Raw genomic sequence first — 17,771 nt, forward strand, 5'->3', positions numbered from 1 at the left:
CTTTGTTCTCTACCTGTTCAGGTACTCTGTTCTCTACCTATGTGGGTACTCTGTTCAGGTACTCTGTTCTCTACCTGTTCAGGTACTCTGTTCTCTACCTATGTGGGTACTCTGTTCAGGTACTCTGTTCTCTACCTGTTCAGGTACTCTGTTCTCTACCTGTTCAGGTACTCTGTTCTCTACCTGTTCAGGTACTCTGTTCTCTACCTATGTGGGTACTCTGTTCAGGTACTCTGTTCTCTACCTGTTCAGGTACTCTGTTCTCTACCTATGTGGGTACTCTGTTCAGGTACTCTGTTCTCTACCTGTTCAGGTACTCTGTTCTCTACCTATGTGGGTACTCTGTTCAGGTACTCTGTTCTCTACCTGCTCAGGTACTCTGTTCTCTACCTGCTCAGGTACTCTGTTGTCCGATCGGTCCGCAGCACAGCTGAGAAAAGACTGTGACTGTGTTTGGAGGAAGTGAGCTAATAACCACAGAGTCTAAACTTAACCACTGTGTGTTCCTGAGAAACACATCAGATCTGTAGACATCAACCACCAGGAAGATCCTCCCTGCTATCCTCTGATAGAGAACCTATCTTTAGCTACAACAAAGATTAACCAAGTGGAAGCAGATACATATTTTTATTTCATTTACTTCCTCATAAGGCGTTTTTAGTTAAAAGGCAAATTTCGTTCTTAAAAAAACCTCAATTTGAACGTGTCCGCACCACAAAAACAAGGAAGGATCTCAGTTCCCAGAAGGACGTTTAGAGGAACTTGTTTAGCTCCTATTTCACAGAATATACGCGCCCAGCACTAGAGGAACCATGAGAGACGTAAGTGAGCCAATGTAGCACCACTAAGCACCATTGAGAAGTCTTTGCCGTGTAAAGAACAACACTAGACTTCTCTCCTCTCTGTTGTGAACTGGTTGGTCCAGACACGCCTACAGACAGGGTTGATGGTGGACATGAAAGCCTCCCTGGTTCAATCATCAGAGCCAAAGATGAGCAGCTGTGTGAGAACATAATCTGGTTCTTTTGATTCAAAAGTCAAAGCTCAGTTTGTGTTCGTTCACGTCACTTGCGTAGACTCGATGGAGAGGAATGGGGGGATGACCTCCGTGTAAATACGAACGTTTCGTCAATCGTAGCCGAGATAACCACTATTACTGCTCTGTACATGTTGTGGAAGTCCCAAATACCAGACGCCATCTTGTCTGGGTTCATAACATTGTCTGACATCGTGTGCTTAGAACAAAGACTTGGCTCTCACCATGTGCCTCTTTGAACAAAGAGAAAGACTTGGGCCTGCTTGTTCAGCCAAAAGCCTGATTTGAGTTTCAGACACCATCAAACCCTCGGGAAACGTTTTCACAACTACGTGTGAAACCATAAAACTCTGCTTCACCCACAATAACAAGTAAGGACGCAAGAACAACTCTTTTAAAAGAACCTCGGTCACAGTCTTACATTCGCTGGACCAATAACAGAATGTTTTGTTTTTGGATCCTGAAGAAGAGAAGCGGACAGCTCGCCTGCAGAAGGACACATTCTCTTTCCAGTTAAGTCCACTTTGTGCCGGTTCTAAGGAAGCGGAATTCCTTTTATTTCCGAGGAAGACGCTCTGCCAACACGGAGGTTTTATTGCCGCGCAGCCGAAAGTGCCCTGTTCTCAGGGTGGAGCCCCGTTATTATTAATCATTGTTAATAATCTTACTGACATTAATAATTATATTGATGTCAATAATTTAGTTTATCATATTTGCTGAGAACCAAACACGCTCCTGATAGATCCCAACAATGGACACCTGTTCCTCAGGTGAGACCTCTTCAGTGTGGACACCTGTTCCTCAGGTGAGACCTCTTCAGTGTGGAGACCTGTTCCTCAGGCGAGACCTCTTCAGTGTGGAGACCTGGTCCCCAGGTGAGACCTCTTCAGTGTGGACGCCTGTTCCTCAGGTGAGACCTCTTCAGTGTGGAGACCTGGTCCTCAGGTGAGACCTCTTCAGTGTGGAGACCTGGTCCTCAGGTGAGACCTCTTCAGTGTGGAGACCTGGTCCTCAGGTGAGACCTCTTCAGTGTGCTGGAATAAGAACAACAGACGTCACACTGAACACCGACCTCCTTTCTTCCTGTGTTTCAGAGATCCTCTCGTCCAATCGGACGGCTTCACGGCCCGCCGGTTGCCTTCCTGAGTGGCGGTTCGAGGGCCCTCCGGTTCCGCCGAGTCGGACAGACGAGGAGGAAGGTGTGTCGGTCGTCCTCACGCTGACTCAGCAGGTCTGAGGGTTTATAAGGCGGCAGCGACAGTCAGTCCGTCACCACAGAGACGATGGACCGGCTGCTCCACATCGCATTCATCCTGATCTGCTGCCTCGAGCTGCTGCAGGGCAAAGCTTCAGGTAAACACACCTGAGCCTGCGACTGTCCACCTGTCTGTCCACCTGTCTATCTGTCTGTCTGTCTGTTTTTCGGCTCAGTGTCTCTCTCTCTTTCTGTCTGTCTTTCCTAGCTGTCTGTCTCTGTCCATGTATCTCTCTCTACCTGTCTGTCTGTCTTGTCTTGTCTCTGTCTACCTGTCTCTCTCTCTTTGTGTCTACCTGTCTCTCTCTCTCTGTGTCTACCTGTCTCTCCCTTTGTGTATACCTGTCTCTCTCTCTCTCTCTTTGTGTCTTCCTGTCTCTCTCTTTGTGTCTACCTGTCTCTCTCTTTGTGTCTACCTGTCTCTCTCTTTGTGTCTACCTGTCTCTCTCTCTTTGTGTCTTCCTGTCTCTCTCTTTGTGTCTTCCTGTCTCTCTCTCTTTGTGTCTACCTGTCTCTCTTTGTGTCTACCTGTCTCTCTCTCTCTGTGTCTGCCTGTCTCTCTCTCTTTGTGTCTATCTGTCTCTCTCTCTTTGTGTCTACCTGTCTCTCTCTTTGTGTCTACCTGTCTCTCTCTCTTTGTGTCTACCTGTCTCTCTCTCTTTGTGTCTACCTGTCTCTCTCTCTTTGTGTCTACCTGTCTCTCTCTTTGTGTCTACCTGTCTCTCTCTCTTTGTGTCTACCTGTCTCTCTCTTTGTGTCTACCTATCTCTCTCTCTTTGTGTCTACCTGTCTCTCTCTCTTTGTGTCTACCTATCTCTCTCTCTTTGTGTCTACCTGTCTCTCTCTCTTTGTGTCTACCTGTCTCTCTCTTTGTGTCTACCTGTCTCTCTCTCTTTGTGTCTACCTGTCTCTCTCTTTGTGTCTACCTATCTCTCTCTCTTTGTGTCTTCCTGTCTCTCTCTCTTTGTGTCTACCTGTCTCTCTCTTTGTGTCTACCTGTCTCTCTCTCTGTGTCTGCCTGTCTCTCTCTCTTTGTGTCTGCCTGTCTCTCTCTTTGTGTCTACCTGTCTCTCTCTTTGTGTATACCTGTCTCTCTCTCTCTTTGTGTCTTCCTGTCTCTCTCTTTGTGTCTACCTGTCTCTCTCTTTGTGTCTACCTGTCTCTCTCTCTTTGTGTCTTCCTGTCTCTCTCTTTGTGTCTTCCTGTCTCTCTCTCTTTGTGTCTACCTGTCTCTCTCTTTGTGTCTACCTGTCTCTCTCTCTCTGTGTCTACCTGTCTCTCTCTCTTTGTGTCTACCTGTCTCTCTCTCTCTTTGTGTCTACCTGTCTCTCTCTTTGTGTCTACCTGTCTCTCTCTTTGTGTCTACCTGTCTCTCTCTCTTTGTGTCTTCCTGTCTCTCTCTTTGTGTCTTCCTGTCTCTCTCTCTTTGTGTCTACCTGTCTCTCTCTTTGTGTCTACCTGTCTCTCTCTCTCTGTGTCTACCTGTCTCTCTCTCTTTGTGTATACCTGTCTCTCTCTCTTTGTGTCTACCTGTCTCTCTCTTTGTGTCTACCTGTCTCTCTCTCTTTGTGTCTACCTGTCTCTCTCTTTGTGTATACCTGTCTCTCTCTCTCTCTTTGTGTCTTCCTGTCTCTCTCTTTGTGTCTACCTGTCTCTCTCTTTGTGTCTACCTGTCTCTCTCTTTGTGTCTACCTGTCTCTCTCTCTTTGTGTCTACCTGTCTCTCTCTCTTTGTGTCTACCTGTCTCTCTCTCTTTGTGTCTACCTGTCTGTCTCTTTGTGTCTACCTGTCTCTCTCTCTTTGTGTCTACCTGTCTCTCTCTCTTTGTGTCTACCTGTCTGTCTCTTTGTGTCTACCTCTCTGTCTCTCTACAGGTGTGTCTCCCTGCCGTCTCCCTACTCTCAACATCATCCATTCACAATATACAAACGGAACATGATGTTTACATGAAACACATCACATTGTGAATAATAGTGAATATTAATGTGCATGTTAATGTCGTCATTGACAACAGTTCTGACTGTTCGTTTCTTGTTTCTAGTGAACCTGAGAAACATCCACATAGTCTCTCTGCTCCATGACATCAACCAGCTGATGATGTTATTATTCATAATTATTTGTTGTTGTTGTTGTTGTCAGAGTACCAGCTGGAGTCAGAGACGCTGAGCCGATGTGAGTTGCTAAGGGGCGTGGCTTCTACCAGGCAACAAGGTGACGTCCCTCACTGCGCACACGATGGCCGGTTCAGGTAAATATACCTGCAACCTGTGTTTCTATGTCTGTGATGAATAATTTATATATTTAGAATAAAACATGTTGATTTAAACCTTTTTGATAGGCCTCATGTAATATAGATCAAACTGTGTGTGTGTGTGTGTGTGTGTGTGTGTGTGTGTGTGTGTGTGTGTGTGTGTGTGCGTGTGTGTGTGTGTGTGTGTGTGTGTGTGTGTGTGTGTGTGTGTGTGTGTGTGTGTGTGTGTGTGTGTGTGTGTGTGTGTGTGTGTGTGTAGGACTGTGCAGTGCAGTGGGCGGAGTCACGAGTGTTGGTGCATTGATGCTGAAGGTCAGGAGGTCGTCGGGACTCGAACCAACAACTCTGCTCCTCACTGTGAGAAACTCTTTAACATGTTTACTGATCATATAAATATATATATATTATATTATATATACATTATACTGTATATATAATCATATATATTTATTATATTTATTTATATATATAAATCTATCTATATAAAAATAATAAAATTAAAATAAATATATTTCTCTACCTGTCTCTCTCTCTCAATTCAATTCAATTCAATTTTGCTTTATTGGCATGAAAGTTTAAAAACAGTATTGCCAAAGCATCAAAAAATTAAACATACAATAACATCAACACACAACAATATCAATATAACAATAATATTAATGCAACATCTCATAAAGTGGTGTGAGACAGAGCCCCCATTGCTCCCACGTTACCTGTAGACCACCGCAGCTCTCTGACACCGAAGCAAAGGGAGGAGCGAAGTGAGAGAGAGAGATCCATGGATAGATAGATCTCTCTCTCTCTCCGTCTCTCTCTCTTTGTGTCTACCTGTCTGTCTGTCTCTCTTTGTGTCTACCTGTCTCTCTCTCTCTCTGTGTCTACCTGTCTGTCTCTCTCTCTTTTGTCTACCTGTCTCTCTCTCTCTTTGTGTCTACCTGTCTGTCTCTCTCTCTCCGTCTCTCTCTCTTTGTGTCTACCTGTCTGTCTCTCTCTCTCTTTGTGTCTACCTGTCTCTCTCTCTCTTTGTGTCTACCTGTCTCTCTCTCTCTTTGTGTCTACCTGTCTGTCTCTCTCTCTCTTTGTGTCTACCTGTCTCTCTCTCTCTTTGTGTCTACCTGTCTCTCTCTCTGTGTCTTACTGTCTCTCTCTCTTTGTGTCTACCTGTCTGTCTCTCTCTCTCTTTGTGTCTACCTGTCTCTCTCTCTCTCTGTGTCTACCTGTCTCTCTCTCTCTCTCTCTCTGTCTACCTGTCTGTCTCTCTCTCTCTCTCTGTGTCTACCTGTCTCTCTCTCTCTCTCTGTCTACCTGTCTGTCTCTCTCTCTCTTTGTGTCTACCTGTCTCTCTCTCTCTCTGTGTCTACCTGTCTCTCTCTCTCTGTGTCTACCTGTCTCTCTCTCTTTGTGTCTACCTGTCTGTCTCTCTCTCTCTTTGTGTCTACCTGTCTCTCTCTCTCTGTGTCTACCTCTCTCTCTCTCTCTGTGTCTACCTGTCTCTCTCTCTCTCTCTGTCTACCTGTCTGTCTCTCTCTCTCTCTTTGTGTCTACCTGTCTCTCTCTCTCTGTGTCTACCTGTCTGTCTCTCTCTCTCATTGTGTCTACCTGTCTCTCTCTCTCTGTGTCTACCTGTCTCTCTGTCTTTGTGTCTACCTGTCTCTCTCTCTCTCTCTGTCTACCTGTCTCTCTCTCTCTGTCTACCTGTCTCTCTCTCTTTGTGTCTACCTGTCTCTCTCTCTCTGTGTCTACCTGTCTCTCTCTCTTTGTGTCTACCTGTCTCTCTCTCTTTGTGTCTACCTGTCTGTCTCTCTCTCTCTTTGTGTCTACCTGTCTGTCTCTCTTTGTGTCTACCTGTCTCTCTCTCTTTGTGTCTACCTGTCTCTCTCTCTCTCTCTGTCTACCTGTCTCTCTCTCTTTGTGTCTACCTGTCTCTCTCTCTGTCTACCTGTCTGTCTCTCTCTCTCTTTGTCTCTACCTGTCTCTCTCTCTCTCTGTGTCTACCTGTCTCTCTCTCTTTGTGTCTACCTGTCTGTCTCTCTCTCTCTCTCTCTTTGTGTCTACCTGTCTCTCTCTTTGTGTCAACCTGTCTGTCTCTCTCTGTGTCTACCTGTCTCTCTCTCTCTGTGTCTACCTGTCTCTCTCTCTTTGTGTCTACATGTCTCTCTCTTTGTGTCTACCTGTCTGTCTCTCTCTCTCTTTGTGTCTACCTGTCTGTCTCTCTCTCTCTCTATTTGTGTCTACATGTCTCTCTCTTTGTGTCTACCTGTCTGTCTCTCTCTCTCTCTCTCTCTTTGTGTCTACCTGTCTCTCTCTTTGTGTCAACCTGTCTGTCTCTCTCTGTGTCTACCTGTCTCTCTCTGTCTGTGTCTACCTGTCTCTCTCTCTCTGTGTCTACCTGTCTCTCTCTCTTTGTGTCTACCTGTCTCTCTCTCTCTGTGTCTACCTGTCTCTCTCTCTCTCTGTGTCTACATGTCTCTCTCTTTGTGTCTACCTGTCTGTCTCTCTCTCTTTGTGTCTACCTGTCTGTCTCTCTCTCTCTCTCTTTGTGTCTACATGTCTCTCTCTTTGTGTCTACCTGTCTGTCTCTCTCTCTCTCTCTCTCTTTGTGTCTACCTGTCTCTCTCTTTGTGTCAACCTGTCTGTCTCTCTCTGTGTCTACCTGTCTCTCTCTGTCTGTGTCTACCTGTCTCTCTCTCTCTGTGTCTACCTGTCTCTCTCTCTTTGTGTCTACCTGTCTCTCTCTCTCTGTGTCTACCTGTCTCTCTCTCTCTCTGTGTCTACATGTCTCTCTCTTTGTGTCTACCTGTCTGTCTCTCTCTCTTTGTGTCTACCTGTGTCTCTCTCTCTGTGTCTACCTGTCTCTCTCTCTCTCTGTCTACCTGTCTCTCTCTCTCTCTGTGTCTACCTGTCTGTCTCTCTCTCTCTTTGTGTCTACCTGTCTCTCTCTCTCTCTGTCTCTACCTGTCTCTCTCTCTCTTTGTGTCTACATGTCTCTCTCTTTGTGTCTACCTGTCTGTCTCTCTCTCTCTTTGTGTCTACCTGTCTGTCTCTCTCTCTATTTGTGTCTACATGTCTCTCTCTCTCTTTGTGTCTACCTGTCTCTCTCTCTTTGTGTCTACCTGTCTCTCTCTCTCTCTCTTTGTGTCTACATGTCTCTCTCTCTCTTTGTGTCTACCTGTCTCTCTCTCTTTGTGTCTACCTGTCTGTCTCTTTCTCTTTGTGTCTACCTGTCTCTCTCTCTTTGTGTCTACCTGTCTCTCTCTCTTTGTGTCTACCTGTCTGTCTCTCTCTCTTTGTGTCTACCTGTCTCTCTCTCTCTATTTGTGTCTACCTGTCTCTCTCTCTCTGTGTCTACCTGTCTCTCTCTCTCTTTGTGTCTACATGTCTCTCTCTTTGTGTCTACCTGTCTGTCTCTCTCTCTCTATTTGTGTCTACATGTCTCTCTCTTTGTGTCTACCTGTCTCTCTCTCTTTGTGTCTACCTGTCTGTCTCTCTCTCTTTGTGTCTACCTGTGTCTCTCTCTCTGTGTCTACCTGTCTCTCTCTTTCTGTGTCTACCTGTCTCTCTCTCTCTGTGTCTACCTGTCTGTCTCTCTCTCTCTCTTTGTGTCTACCTGTCTCTCTCTCTCTGTGTCTACCTGTCTCTCTCTCTCTGTGTCTACCTGTCTCTCTCTTTGTGTCTACATGTCTCTCTCTTTGTGTCTACCTGTCTGTCTCTCTCTCTCTTTGTGTCTACCTGTCTCTCTATCTCTGTGTCTACCTGTCTCTCTCTTTGTGTCTACCTGTCTGTCTCTCTCTCTTTGTGTCTACCTGTCTGTCTCTCTCTCTTTGTGTCTACCTGTCTCTCTCTCTCTTTGTGTCTACATGTCTCTCTCTCTATTTGTGTCTACCTGTTTCTCTCTCTCTGTGTCTACCTGTCTCTCTCTCTCTCTTTGTGTCTACATGTCTCTCTCTCTCTTTGTGTCTACCTGTCTGTCTCTCTCTCTATTTGTGTCTACCTGTTTCTCTCTCTGTGTCTACCTGTCTCTCTCTCTCTCTTTGTGTCTACCTGTCTGTCTCTCTCTCTATTTGTGTCTACATGTCTCTCTCTCTATTTGTGTCGACCTGTTTCTCTCTCTCTGTGTCTACCTGTCTCTCTCTCTCTCTTTGTGTCTACCTGTCTGTCTCTCTCTCTCTTTGTGTCTACCTGTCTCTCTCTCTCTACCTGTCTCTCTTTGTGTCTACCTGTCTGTCTCTCTCTCTTTGTGTCTACCTGTCTGTCTCTCTCTCTTTGTGTCTACCTGTCTCTCTCTCTCTTTGTGTCTACATGTCTCTCTCTCTCTTTGTGTCTACCTGTCTGTCTCTCTCTCTCTTTGTGTCTACCTGTCTCTCTCTCTTTGTGTCAACCTGTCTGTCTCTCTCTCTGTGTCTACCTGTCTCTCTCTCTCTGTGTCTACCTGTCTCTCTCTCTTTGTGTCTACCTGTCTCTCTCTCTCTGTGTCTACCTGTCTCTCTCTCTTTGTGTCTACCTGTCTCTCTCTCTTTGTGTCTACCTGTCTCTCTCTCTCTGTGTCTACCTGTCTCTCTCTCTTTGTGTCTACCTGTCTCTCTCTCTCTGTGTCTACCTGTCTCTCTCTCTTTGTGTCTACCTGTCTCTCTCTCTCTGTGTCTACCTGTCTCTCTCTCTTTGTGTCTACCTGTCTCTCTCTCTTTGTGTCTACCTGTCTCTCTCTCTCTGTGTCTACCTGTCTCTCTCTCTTTGTGTCTACCTGTCTCTCTCTCTCTGTGTCTACCTGTCTCTCTCTCTTTGTGTCTACCTGTCTCTCTCTCTTTGTGTCTACCTGTCTGTCTCTCTACAGGTGCGTCTCCCTGCCAGCAGCAGTCGGTCCTGCGGTGTTCTCCTTCAGGCCTGTTTGAGTCGGTTCAGTGTGAGTCCAGTAGGGGGCGGTGTTGGTGTGTGGATGAGGACGGCATGGAGCTCTACGGGACCAGACAGACCGGCACACCTCAACGCTGTCCGTACAAATACTACTAATGATGATGTTATACTGTATATATATATATGTATAACTATAGTGATACTGATGACACTGCTACTGCAGTTACTATTGCTACTGAATCTACACTACTCGTACTTCTGATTCTGAGTTAACTGAACGGTATTTGAGGGTTTGTATTCATAATGCGTCCGACTGACTACCTATTGACCTGTTAACCTGTTGACCTGCAGGTCCTGGTACCTGTGAGGTGAGGTCGAGGCGTCTCCTGCACGGCTCCAGGTCTCACTCTCCTCCTCAGTGCGCCGCCGACGGCGGCTTCCTGCCAGTTCAGTGTAAATTCATCAACACGACCGACAGAGCGGAGCTGGACCTGCTGCACACCTTCAACAGGTAGCTCACCTGTCTGTCTGTCTGCCTGTCTGTCTGTCTGTCTGTCTGTCTGCACACCTGTCTGTTTCTCTTGTGTAATTCAGTGTGTGTATGTGTGTGTGTGTGTGTGTGTTTTGTTTCAGGTTCCCAGAAGCCTTTGAGACGTTTGGTAGTTTCAGGAAGTTTTTCCCGACGGTTTCTTCGTTCTGCTTCTGTTCAGACAGCAGAGGCAGAGAGCAGGACAACACAGGTACACACACACACACACACACACACGCTCACACACACACACACACACGCACACACACACTGATGATGATGATGATGATGATGATGATGATGATGGTGATGATGATGAAGGTGTGAACCTGTCCAGGTGTGGAGCTCCTCCTGTCTGAGGTGTACGACTCTGCGTTCTCTGGTCTCCGGTCCAGTCGCTCCTTCTCTCAGACCAACATCTACAGAGTCCTGCAGAGGAGGATGCTGGGAGTTCGCCTCGCCCTCACCGGACACTTCAGATGTAAACTACAATCCTTTAAACTGGTTTAAACCGGTTTGAACCGGTTTAAACTTGTCATGACCACATAGATCTTCTGAATTAATTTGAGCAAATTGAAACCAGTTACATACAATAATCAGGTTCCTACAAAGTACCTCGTCATACTGGTTTATGGTAGATGTGAACTGGATCAAACTGGTTTAAAGTTCCCTTTTGATTATTTTAAATGTCCAACTTAAAGAAACTTCAGAGAAACATCTGGACTCGTTAACGCTGGTTTATGTTTAGTTTATTTCGTTGTTTTGAAGCAGATGGAAATAGTTTCAGACTGAATGTAACTGGTTTAAGGTACTGGTGTTATTTAGTTGTGTTATCTGGGTTAGTTAAACTAGCTCAGACCAGTTCAAACTTGTCATGACCAACCTCAACTGTTTGCTTTTTTTACACTGGTTTGAACTAGTTTCAGCAGATGTGAACTGGTTCAAACCGGTTTAAACTCCCTTAAAGTATTAAACTGACCATTTCAGGGACAATAAACCGGTTGAAACAGGACGTAACAATCTGCCCAGCTTTGAACCAGTTAAACAGTAAAGAAAAACCAGTATAGACCAGTAAACGACAGTGATGAGGTAATAATAAAATAACATTCTGTACTTTAAACACTGGTTTAAAGTCGTTTTTTGCAGATGTAAACTGGTATAAACTGTCCTTCAGAGGTAACATCTGCACCAGTAAACACTGGTTTAAACTAGTTCCTCTCTCTCAGGTCCCTCCTCCTGTGAGGAGGAGCGGCGGGCGGCGGTGGAGACGTCCAGTGTTCACGTCCCGTCCTGTGAGACCAGAGGAGCCTTCAGCTCCAGACAGTGTCAGCAGGGGGGGCAGTGCTGGTGCGTGGACCCCACGGGGAGAGAGCTTCCTGGGACTCGACAGCTGGGAGACTCCCTGGTCTGCAGTGAGTATCGTGGATCAGTCTGTGGACGGGGAACGTAGTTTGTTAAGAGTCGTAGTGCAACGACATAATTCATCTCTAATATCTATTTTATATTAACGTGAAAACATCTCCTTCAAACTACTGGATTCATTCAAGTTTATCACCAAAAGTACATTTTACAGATGACATGTGAACACATCATGATAACGTTATAATGTACCTTCAGCCAGTACTCATGTTCACTGAGCAGAGCCTGAAGGCATCATAATGTAACTGAAGTGAACCTCCGTTGGTTAGCCGTTAGTGGTGCTGCTAACGTTACTAGCTCTCCTCTGATTGGTTGTTTACAATGAAACATTATCAGAGATCAGAGACTAGAAACACATGTTCTACTGAGTCAGTAAAACTTTATTTACACTGTGATGGTTAACGTTAAACTTTATTTACACTGTGATGGTTAACGGTAAACTTTATTTACATTCTGATGGTTAACGTTAAACTTTATTTACACTGTGATGGTTAACGGTAAACTTTATTTACATTCTGATGGTTAACGTTAAACTTTATTTACACTGTGATGGTTAACGGTAAACTTTATTTACATTCTGATGGTTAACGTTAAACTTTATTTACACTGTGATGGTTAACGGTAAACTTTATTTACATTCTGATGGTTAACGTTAAACTTTATTTACACTGTGATGGTTAACGGTAAACTTTATTTACACTGTGATGGTTAACGGTAAACTTTATTTACATTCTGATGGTTAACGTTAAACATTATTTACACTCTAATGGTTAACATTAAACTTTATTTACACTGTGATGGTTAACATTAAACTTTATTTACACTCTGATGGTTAACGATAAAACTTTATTTACACTCTGATGGTTAACGTTAAAACTTTATTTACACTGTGGCGGTTAGCGTTAAAACTTTATTTACACTGTGATGCTTAACAGTAAACTGTGTCATTAATCCATGAGGGGGATCAGTACAGATCGACAACGGCCCGTTACACCACTAATTAAGAGTTAGGAAGCTAACAGAAGCTAAAAAAAGCTACTAATACTGTTTTATTCATCCTCATATCTCTTCCTCCTCCTCCAGGTTCAGGTCTTGCTGACTGTCTCTCTCAGCGCCGTCTGGCTCTCTCGCGGCTCTTCTCCGGTCCCGTTGACCCTCCTTTCCAGGCCTCCTCCATCAGATCTCCGGCCACCTGTCCTTCCCTCCTCCGGCCTCTCAGGAAGTTCTTGCCAGTGGAGGCGGACCCGACATCCTTCCTGTCTCACCTGGTCGAAGTCCTCCACGGCCTCTTCCCCTCGGTGGGCGGGGCTCTGCAGGCTCTGGCTCGCTCCTCCCCCCGTCGCCTCCAGGAGAACCTGTTCGGAGGGAAGTTCCTGAAGAACGCTGCCTCCTTTAACTTCAGCGGAGCGGTGGGAGCTCGAGGAGCCCTCGGTCCGGACCGGCTCGCCTCTCAGAGTGCCTCCATCAACCTCCAGAAGAACCGGGACCTGGTCCAGTCTATCAGCAGAGCTCTGGAGGACCCGGCCTTCCTCTCTGCCCTCCAACACACACTGAAGAGCAGCAGCAGCTCACACTCGTCCTCACTGCAACAGGTCAGACACGACACATCAAGATAGATAAAAGTATTGAGTGATCAGTAATCTTATGTTCCTGGATTCATATTCGCTGCATTGTATCTCCTTCATATTCTGTTGGCAGGTTTAATCTACATCACTGCACCATGTTCTATAAGATCATCATAACGTCACTAAATTCTTCCAGGTTCTGACTCCTCTTCTGCGTTCCTGCTCCGAGGACGAGGACACGGCGGCCATCTTTGTCCCCAGCTGCACGTCCAGCGGTGGTTTCCAGGAGGTTCAGTGTCGGTACAGAGAGTGCTGGTGTGTGGACCCTCTGGGTCGGGAGGTCGCTGGGTCGCGTACCGCCGCCGGTGGGCGACCTCGATGTCCGTCCCGCTGCGAGAGAGAGCGAGCGACGGCACTGAAGGTCAAAGGAAACATGGCGGCCGGTGCCGAGATCCTCATCCCGGCGTGTTCGGAGGACGGAGACTTCCTGCCGCTGCAGTGTGTCGGATCACGATGCTTCTGCGTGGACGCTGAGGGGAAAACGATGACGACTGCCGGGTCAACGGGCGACGCTGTCACCTGTAAGACCACACTGAGGGAGGAGCTTATCTAGTTACAGTCTGACAGAGTTTAGGAAACAGAAGAGATGCAGGGAACAGATTCTATGATTGATTCAAGAACAGTTCAGCTTCAGGGTTTGCACAATTTCAACATAAAATACACATAAAAATAGCAACATTAGGTTTTACGGCGTGTTTTGTTTAAGATTCTGATCATTTGATGGAGTTGTAACCGTGTTCCTTTTCCTTTTTATTGACAATCGCAAGAAACAAATGCTGTCTTGTGATTTTTGAGACCCCCCGAAATTGTGCAATTGTGGATTTCAGGGGGTCTGAAGTGTCAATCAAGAGGTCTCAGAGTATTTTCCCACTAATTCTGCCTCAGATTACCAGTTTACGTTCAGTCTCCTTCGAGGCTCACACAAGTCTCACGGGTTCATCCTCTGAGGAGCCAGAATGAGACCTTAAAAACTACTCTGTTGTGTTTCAGGTCCAAAGAGAACGACACAGAAGCTTCGGTCCTCTGCAGGTCAGATACAAACTAAATAATCCAACACACATATCTGATTTAGATGAAGGAGAAAACACACTTTCAGATTTTCTGACTTTTGTTGCCTCCAAAGAAGTTTCTGCAGAATCGTCAATCTTTTGACAATATGAAAAATAGCATCTTTGTTAGCATCGTTAGAGCTGGATGCTAACCTGTTAGCGACACTAACCAGAGTCCGATGCTAAAGGTCGCTGCTCTCAGGCGTTTGATGAGGTCACGGCGTTCAGACAGGAAGTGAAGAGCGTCGTCCGTATCTCTAACTCCTCCCACCTCCCTCTGGTATACGGATTCCTATTGGCCGAAGGTCTGCGTCTGACCCCGGAGGAGCTGCTGATCGGCCAATCGGAGGAGGAGCTGCGGATCTCTGATGGGCTGCTGGGCCGCTCCAGAGCTGCTCTGCGATTGGCTGCTTTCTCCAGTGAGTCACAGTTTCTTTTTTTTAAAGGAACAGTAACAGATTTAGTGACATCTAGTTGTGAGACTAATACTCTGTTTTTCTACATGGCTAAATAATTGTTTTTAAAAACAAATTAATTCAGAACTGAATTAGAAGTTATTTATAATTTAGATATTGTTTCTAACAAAGTCACATAATATATAAAGTCATTAATATCTCACTGGAAACAAATGTGTGAAAACAAAGTGATAATAAATTACATTAGAACAGAGGTAGCCAACACGGTGCCCGCGGGGACCACGTGAGTCGCCCGCGAGACATGTTCTAAAAATAGCACTAGTCATTACATTACATTACATTACAGTCATTTAGCAGACGCTTTTATCCAAAGCGACTTACAATAAGTGTATTCAACATCGGTTTTCGAGAGAACAACTAGTCACCAGAAGTAATAAGTGCATGTCCCTACCTCAAACAAGCATCTAAGAGCATAAACCAGAGCCAACGTACAGTGCAGAAACAAAGGAATGCAATAAGTGCCACAAGCTAATATAAAAACAATAAGTGCAATAAGCTAGTATGAATACAGTAGATGCTAGGTAAGTGCTAAGCGGAAGGGTAGGCCTTCTTGAAGAGGTGAGTTTTCAGCCTGCGCCGAAAGATGGGCAGCGACTCTGCCGTCCTGACGTCAGTGGGGAGTTCATTCCACCACTGAGGGGCCAGGACAGAAAACAGCCGCGACCGGGTCGATCGGCCGCAGGGACCTCTGAGCGACGGGGCAACCAGTCGCCCCGAGGTAGCAGAGCGAAGTGGTCGGGCCGGGGTGTAGGGCTTGACCATGGCCTGGAGATAGGAAGGAGCTGTTCCTTTCACTGCCCTGTAGACTAGCACCAGAGTCTTAAACTGGATGTGAGCTCTTACAGGGAGCCAGTGTAGAGAACGGAGAAGGCAAGTTCTGTGGGAGAGCTTGGGGCGATTGGGAGGTTTTCAGGATCCGAATGGCGGGCGCATCCCGTTGGCGCCAGACGCCCGAAGACGCTCGCGCGCCTCGGAGGGTTGGATCCCCCGCTCGGCTATAGACGAGACTTTTTACTGGTTTCTTCGTGGAGAAAAAGGTACCATTGGAAAAGCTGGTGTCGGTGACAACAGACGGGGCTCCCGTGATGACGGGCCGGCATGCAGGCTTCATTGCGCAATGTAAAGGTGACCCAGACTTCCCAACATGTCTACATTACCACTGGATCATTCACCAGCAGGCGCTATGTGCAAAAGTAACCGGCTTTAATCGTGTGATGATACAAAAATATCAGAGATGTGATACCTCTGACTTTCAAATGTTGAAACAGATTAACAGAAATAAAAGTTGCATGTTTAAATATATATGTGTAGCTATACCATCATTGTTGTGGAAATCATTCTTAATAATTATTGTGAGGAATAATTAACTGACATGTGATCAAACAGTCTCTTCACATATATTATTATTATTAAAAGGTGATCTGTGCAATTTTGTTATTCAGGAAGTTTGTATCAAATAAGTAGCCCTTCGCACTACTCAGTACCCTTGAAGTAGCTCTCAGTTTAAAAACGGTTGGTGACCCCTGCATTAGAACATTAAAAAGTACTAAAGTATTATAAACAACAGTAACGTCGGGGCTTATCAATAATACGATCTTTAATTATTCAGCACCGGGGCCCGTTTAATACCGGGTTCCTGAATGCATCACGACCTTCAGATATAATGTAAAGCGTTAAAGTCTCTCTAGAGCCGGTGTTCAGTTTGCCCCTTCTGGGCTGCCGTAGAAACATGGCGGTCCAAGATGGAGAAACCGCCCCCTACATAGATATAAATGTCTTCTTCTAAGTTAACAAAAACACTACGATTCTTAGTTTCAGGTGATTATACACTGATGAAAACATAGTTATGAATATTATATTTATTATCCGCCTGTAAATGTTAAACACTGTCCCTTTAAATCATGTTTAGTTTTAGTTCATCAAGTACAGATTGTTACTTTGTATTCCTGCTGATCATTTTCATCTTCAGATCGACTCCTTTTACAGTTATTAGTTTAAGATAGACTCTTCTATTATTGGATTATTACAGAATATAATCTCTGTTATGATATTTACACGTTGCTGAGGGTCCCTGAAGCTCTCACCAGTGTTGTTGTTGTTGTTGTTGTTTCTCAGCTGTCCAGATGTTCCTGCCTCCTCAGCGTTGTTCATACCAGCCTTTCACTCCACAGTGTGATGCTGACGGAGACTGGAGACACACACAGTGTAACCACAACACAGGTATCACACACACACACACACAGAGACACACACAGTGTTACCACAACACAGGTATCACACACACACACACATAGAGAGAGACAGACACACACACACACATGCTGATTAGTAGTATTCTGTCTGTAACTCACAGCTCTTCTTCATCACTCTGTGTGTTCAGGTCAGTGTTGGTGTGTTGATGAAGATGGAGAGTTCATCTCTGACTCTCTGACCAGCCGCTCACTCCACCTGCCCAAATGTGAGACCACACACACGCACACACACACACACACGCACACACACACACACACACACACACACACACACACACACACACACACACCTTTTAAATAACTTTATTTAAATGACGATGCTAGTACACAAGATTTAAATATTAACAGACAGAAAGTTAAATCTAATAATATCTCAACAATATTTATCATCAGTTTCCAAATTGAACCGGATGAATTATAAATAATATATATACTCTAATAATAAATAAACGTTTTTTAAGTAAAATATGGACTCAATTAAAAAATTAAAAAACATCACAGAAAGCTTTTAAAAACTGTGACTCTTAAAATAAAGTACTTAACTTTACAAAAATGAATTGATTCCTGATAAAACTATTACTACTGTGATATATATATATATATATTATAGTATATAGTAAGTATATATATATATATATATATATATTTATGATATATATATATATATTATAGTATATAGTAAGTATATATATATTTATGTATATTTATATCTGTGTGTTCTCCTGCAGGTCTGACTCGCTGTCAGAGAGCTCAGGCTCACACGCTGCTCTCTGGTTGGATAAAAGGATCTGACATCATCAATACGTCACCTCACCGACCGGAGTGTGAGGAGGTAGGAACACACACACACACACACACACACAGAGACACACACACATACACACACACACACACACACACACACACACACACACAGAGACACACACACATACACACACACACACACTAGGGCAGATAGTTTTTCTGGTAATTCACTAAATAAATAAATTGTGTGTGTGTGTGTGTGTGTGTGTGTGTTTGTGTGTGTC

General features: G+C 45.0%; 1 protein-coding gene across 1 annotated transcript in view; it reads left to right on the forward strand.

The window, feature by feature from the left end:
• Nucleotides 1-2,145: 2,145 nt before the first annotated feature.
• tg (thyroglobulin) overlaps nt 2,146-17,771 on the forward strand; it is a 40,912-nt gene continuing 25,286 nt past the window's right edge. The window contains exons 1-15 of the mRNA XM_076078391.1: nt 2,146-2,389; nt 4,431-4,539; nt 4,802-4,899; nt 9,374-9,529; nt 9,745-9,904; nt 10,027-10,133; nt 10,260-10,403; nt 11,149-11,334; nt 12,425-12,933; nt 13,103-13,487; nt 13,957-14,012; nt 14,191-14,434; nt 16,607-16,711; nt 16,872-16,949; nt 17,472-17,575. Of these exons, the coding sequence (XP_075934506.1) occupies nt 2,320-2,389; nt 4,431-4,539; nt 4,802-4,899; nt 9,374-9,529; nt 9,745-9,904; nt 10,027-10,133; nt 10,260-10,403; nt 11,149-11,334; nt 12,425-12,933; nt 13,103-13,487; nt 13,957-14,012; nt 14,191-14,434; nt 16,607-16,711; nt 16,872-16,949; nt 17,472-17,575 (2,511 nt within the window). The 5' untranslated portion in view covers nt 2,146-2,319. The remainder of the gene's footprint in view (nt 2,390-4,430; nt 4,540-4,801; nt 4,900-9,373; nt 9,530-9,744; nt 9,905-10,026; nt 10,134-10,259; nt 10,404-11,148; nt 11,335-12,424; nt 12,934-13,102; nt 13,488-13,956; nt 14,013-14,190; nt 14,435-16,606; nt 16,712-16,871; nt 16,950-17,471; nt 17,576-17,771) is intronic.

This window comes from Anarhichas minor, unplaced genomic scaffold (assembly GCF_050575085.1).
Source record: "Anarhichas minor isolate MPS153535 unplaced genomic scaffold, ASM5057508v1 ptg000066l, whole genome shotgun sequence".
NCBI classification, from domain to species: Eukaryota; Metazoa; Chordata; class Actinopteri; order Perciformes; family Anarhichadidae; genus Anarhichas; species Anarhichas minor.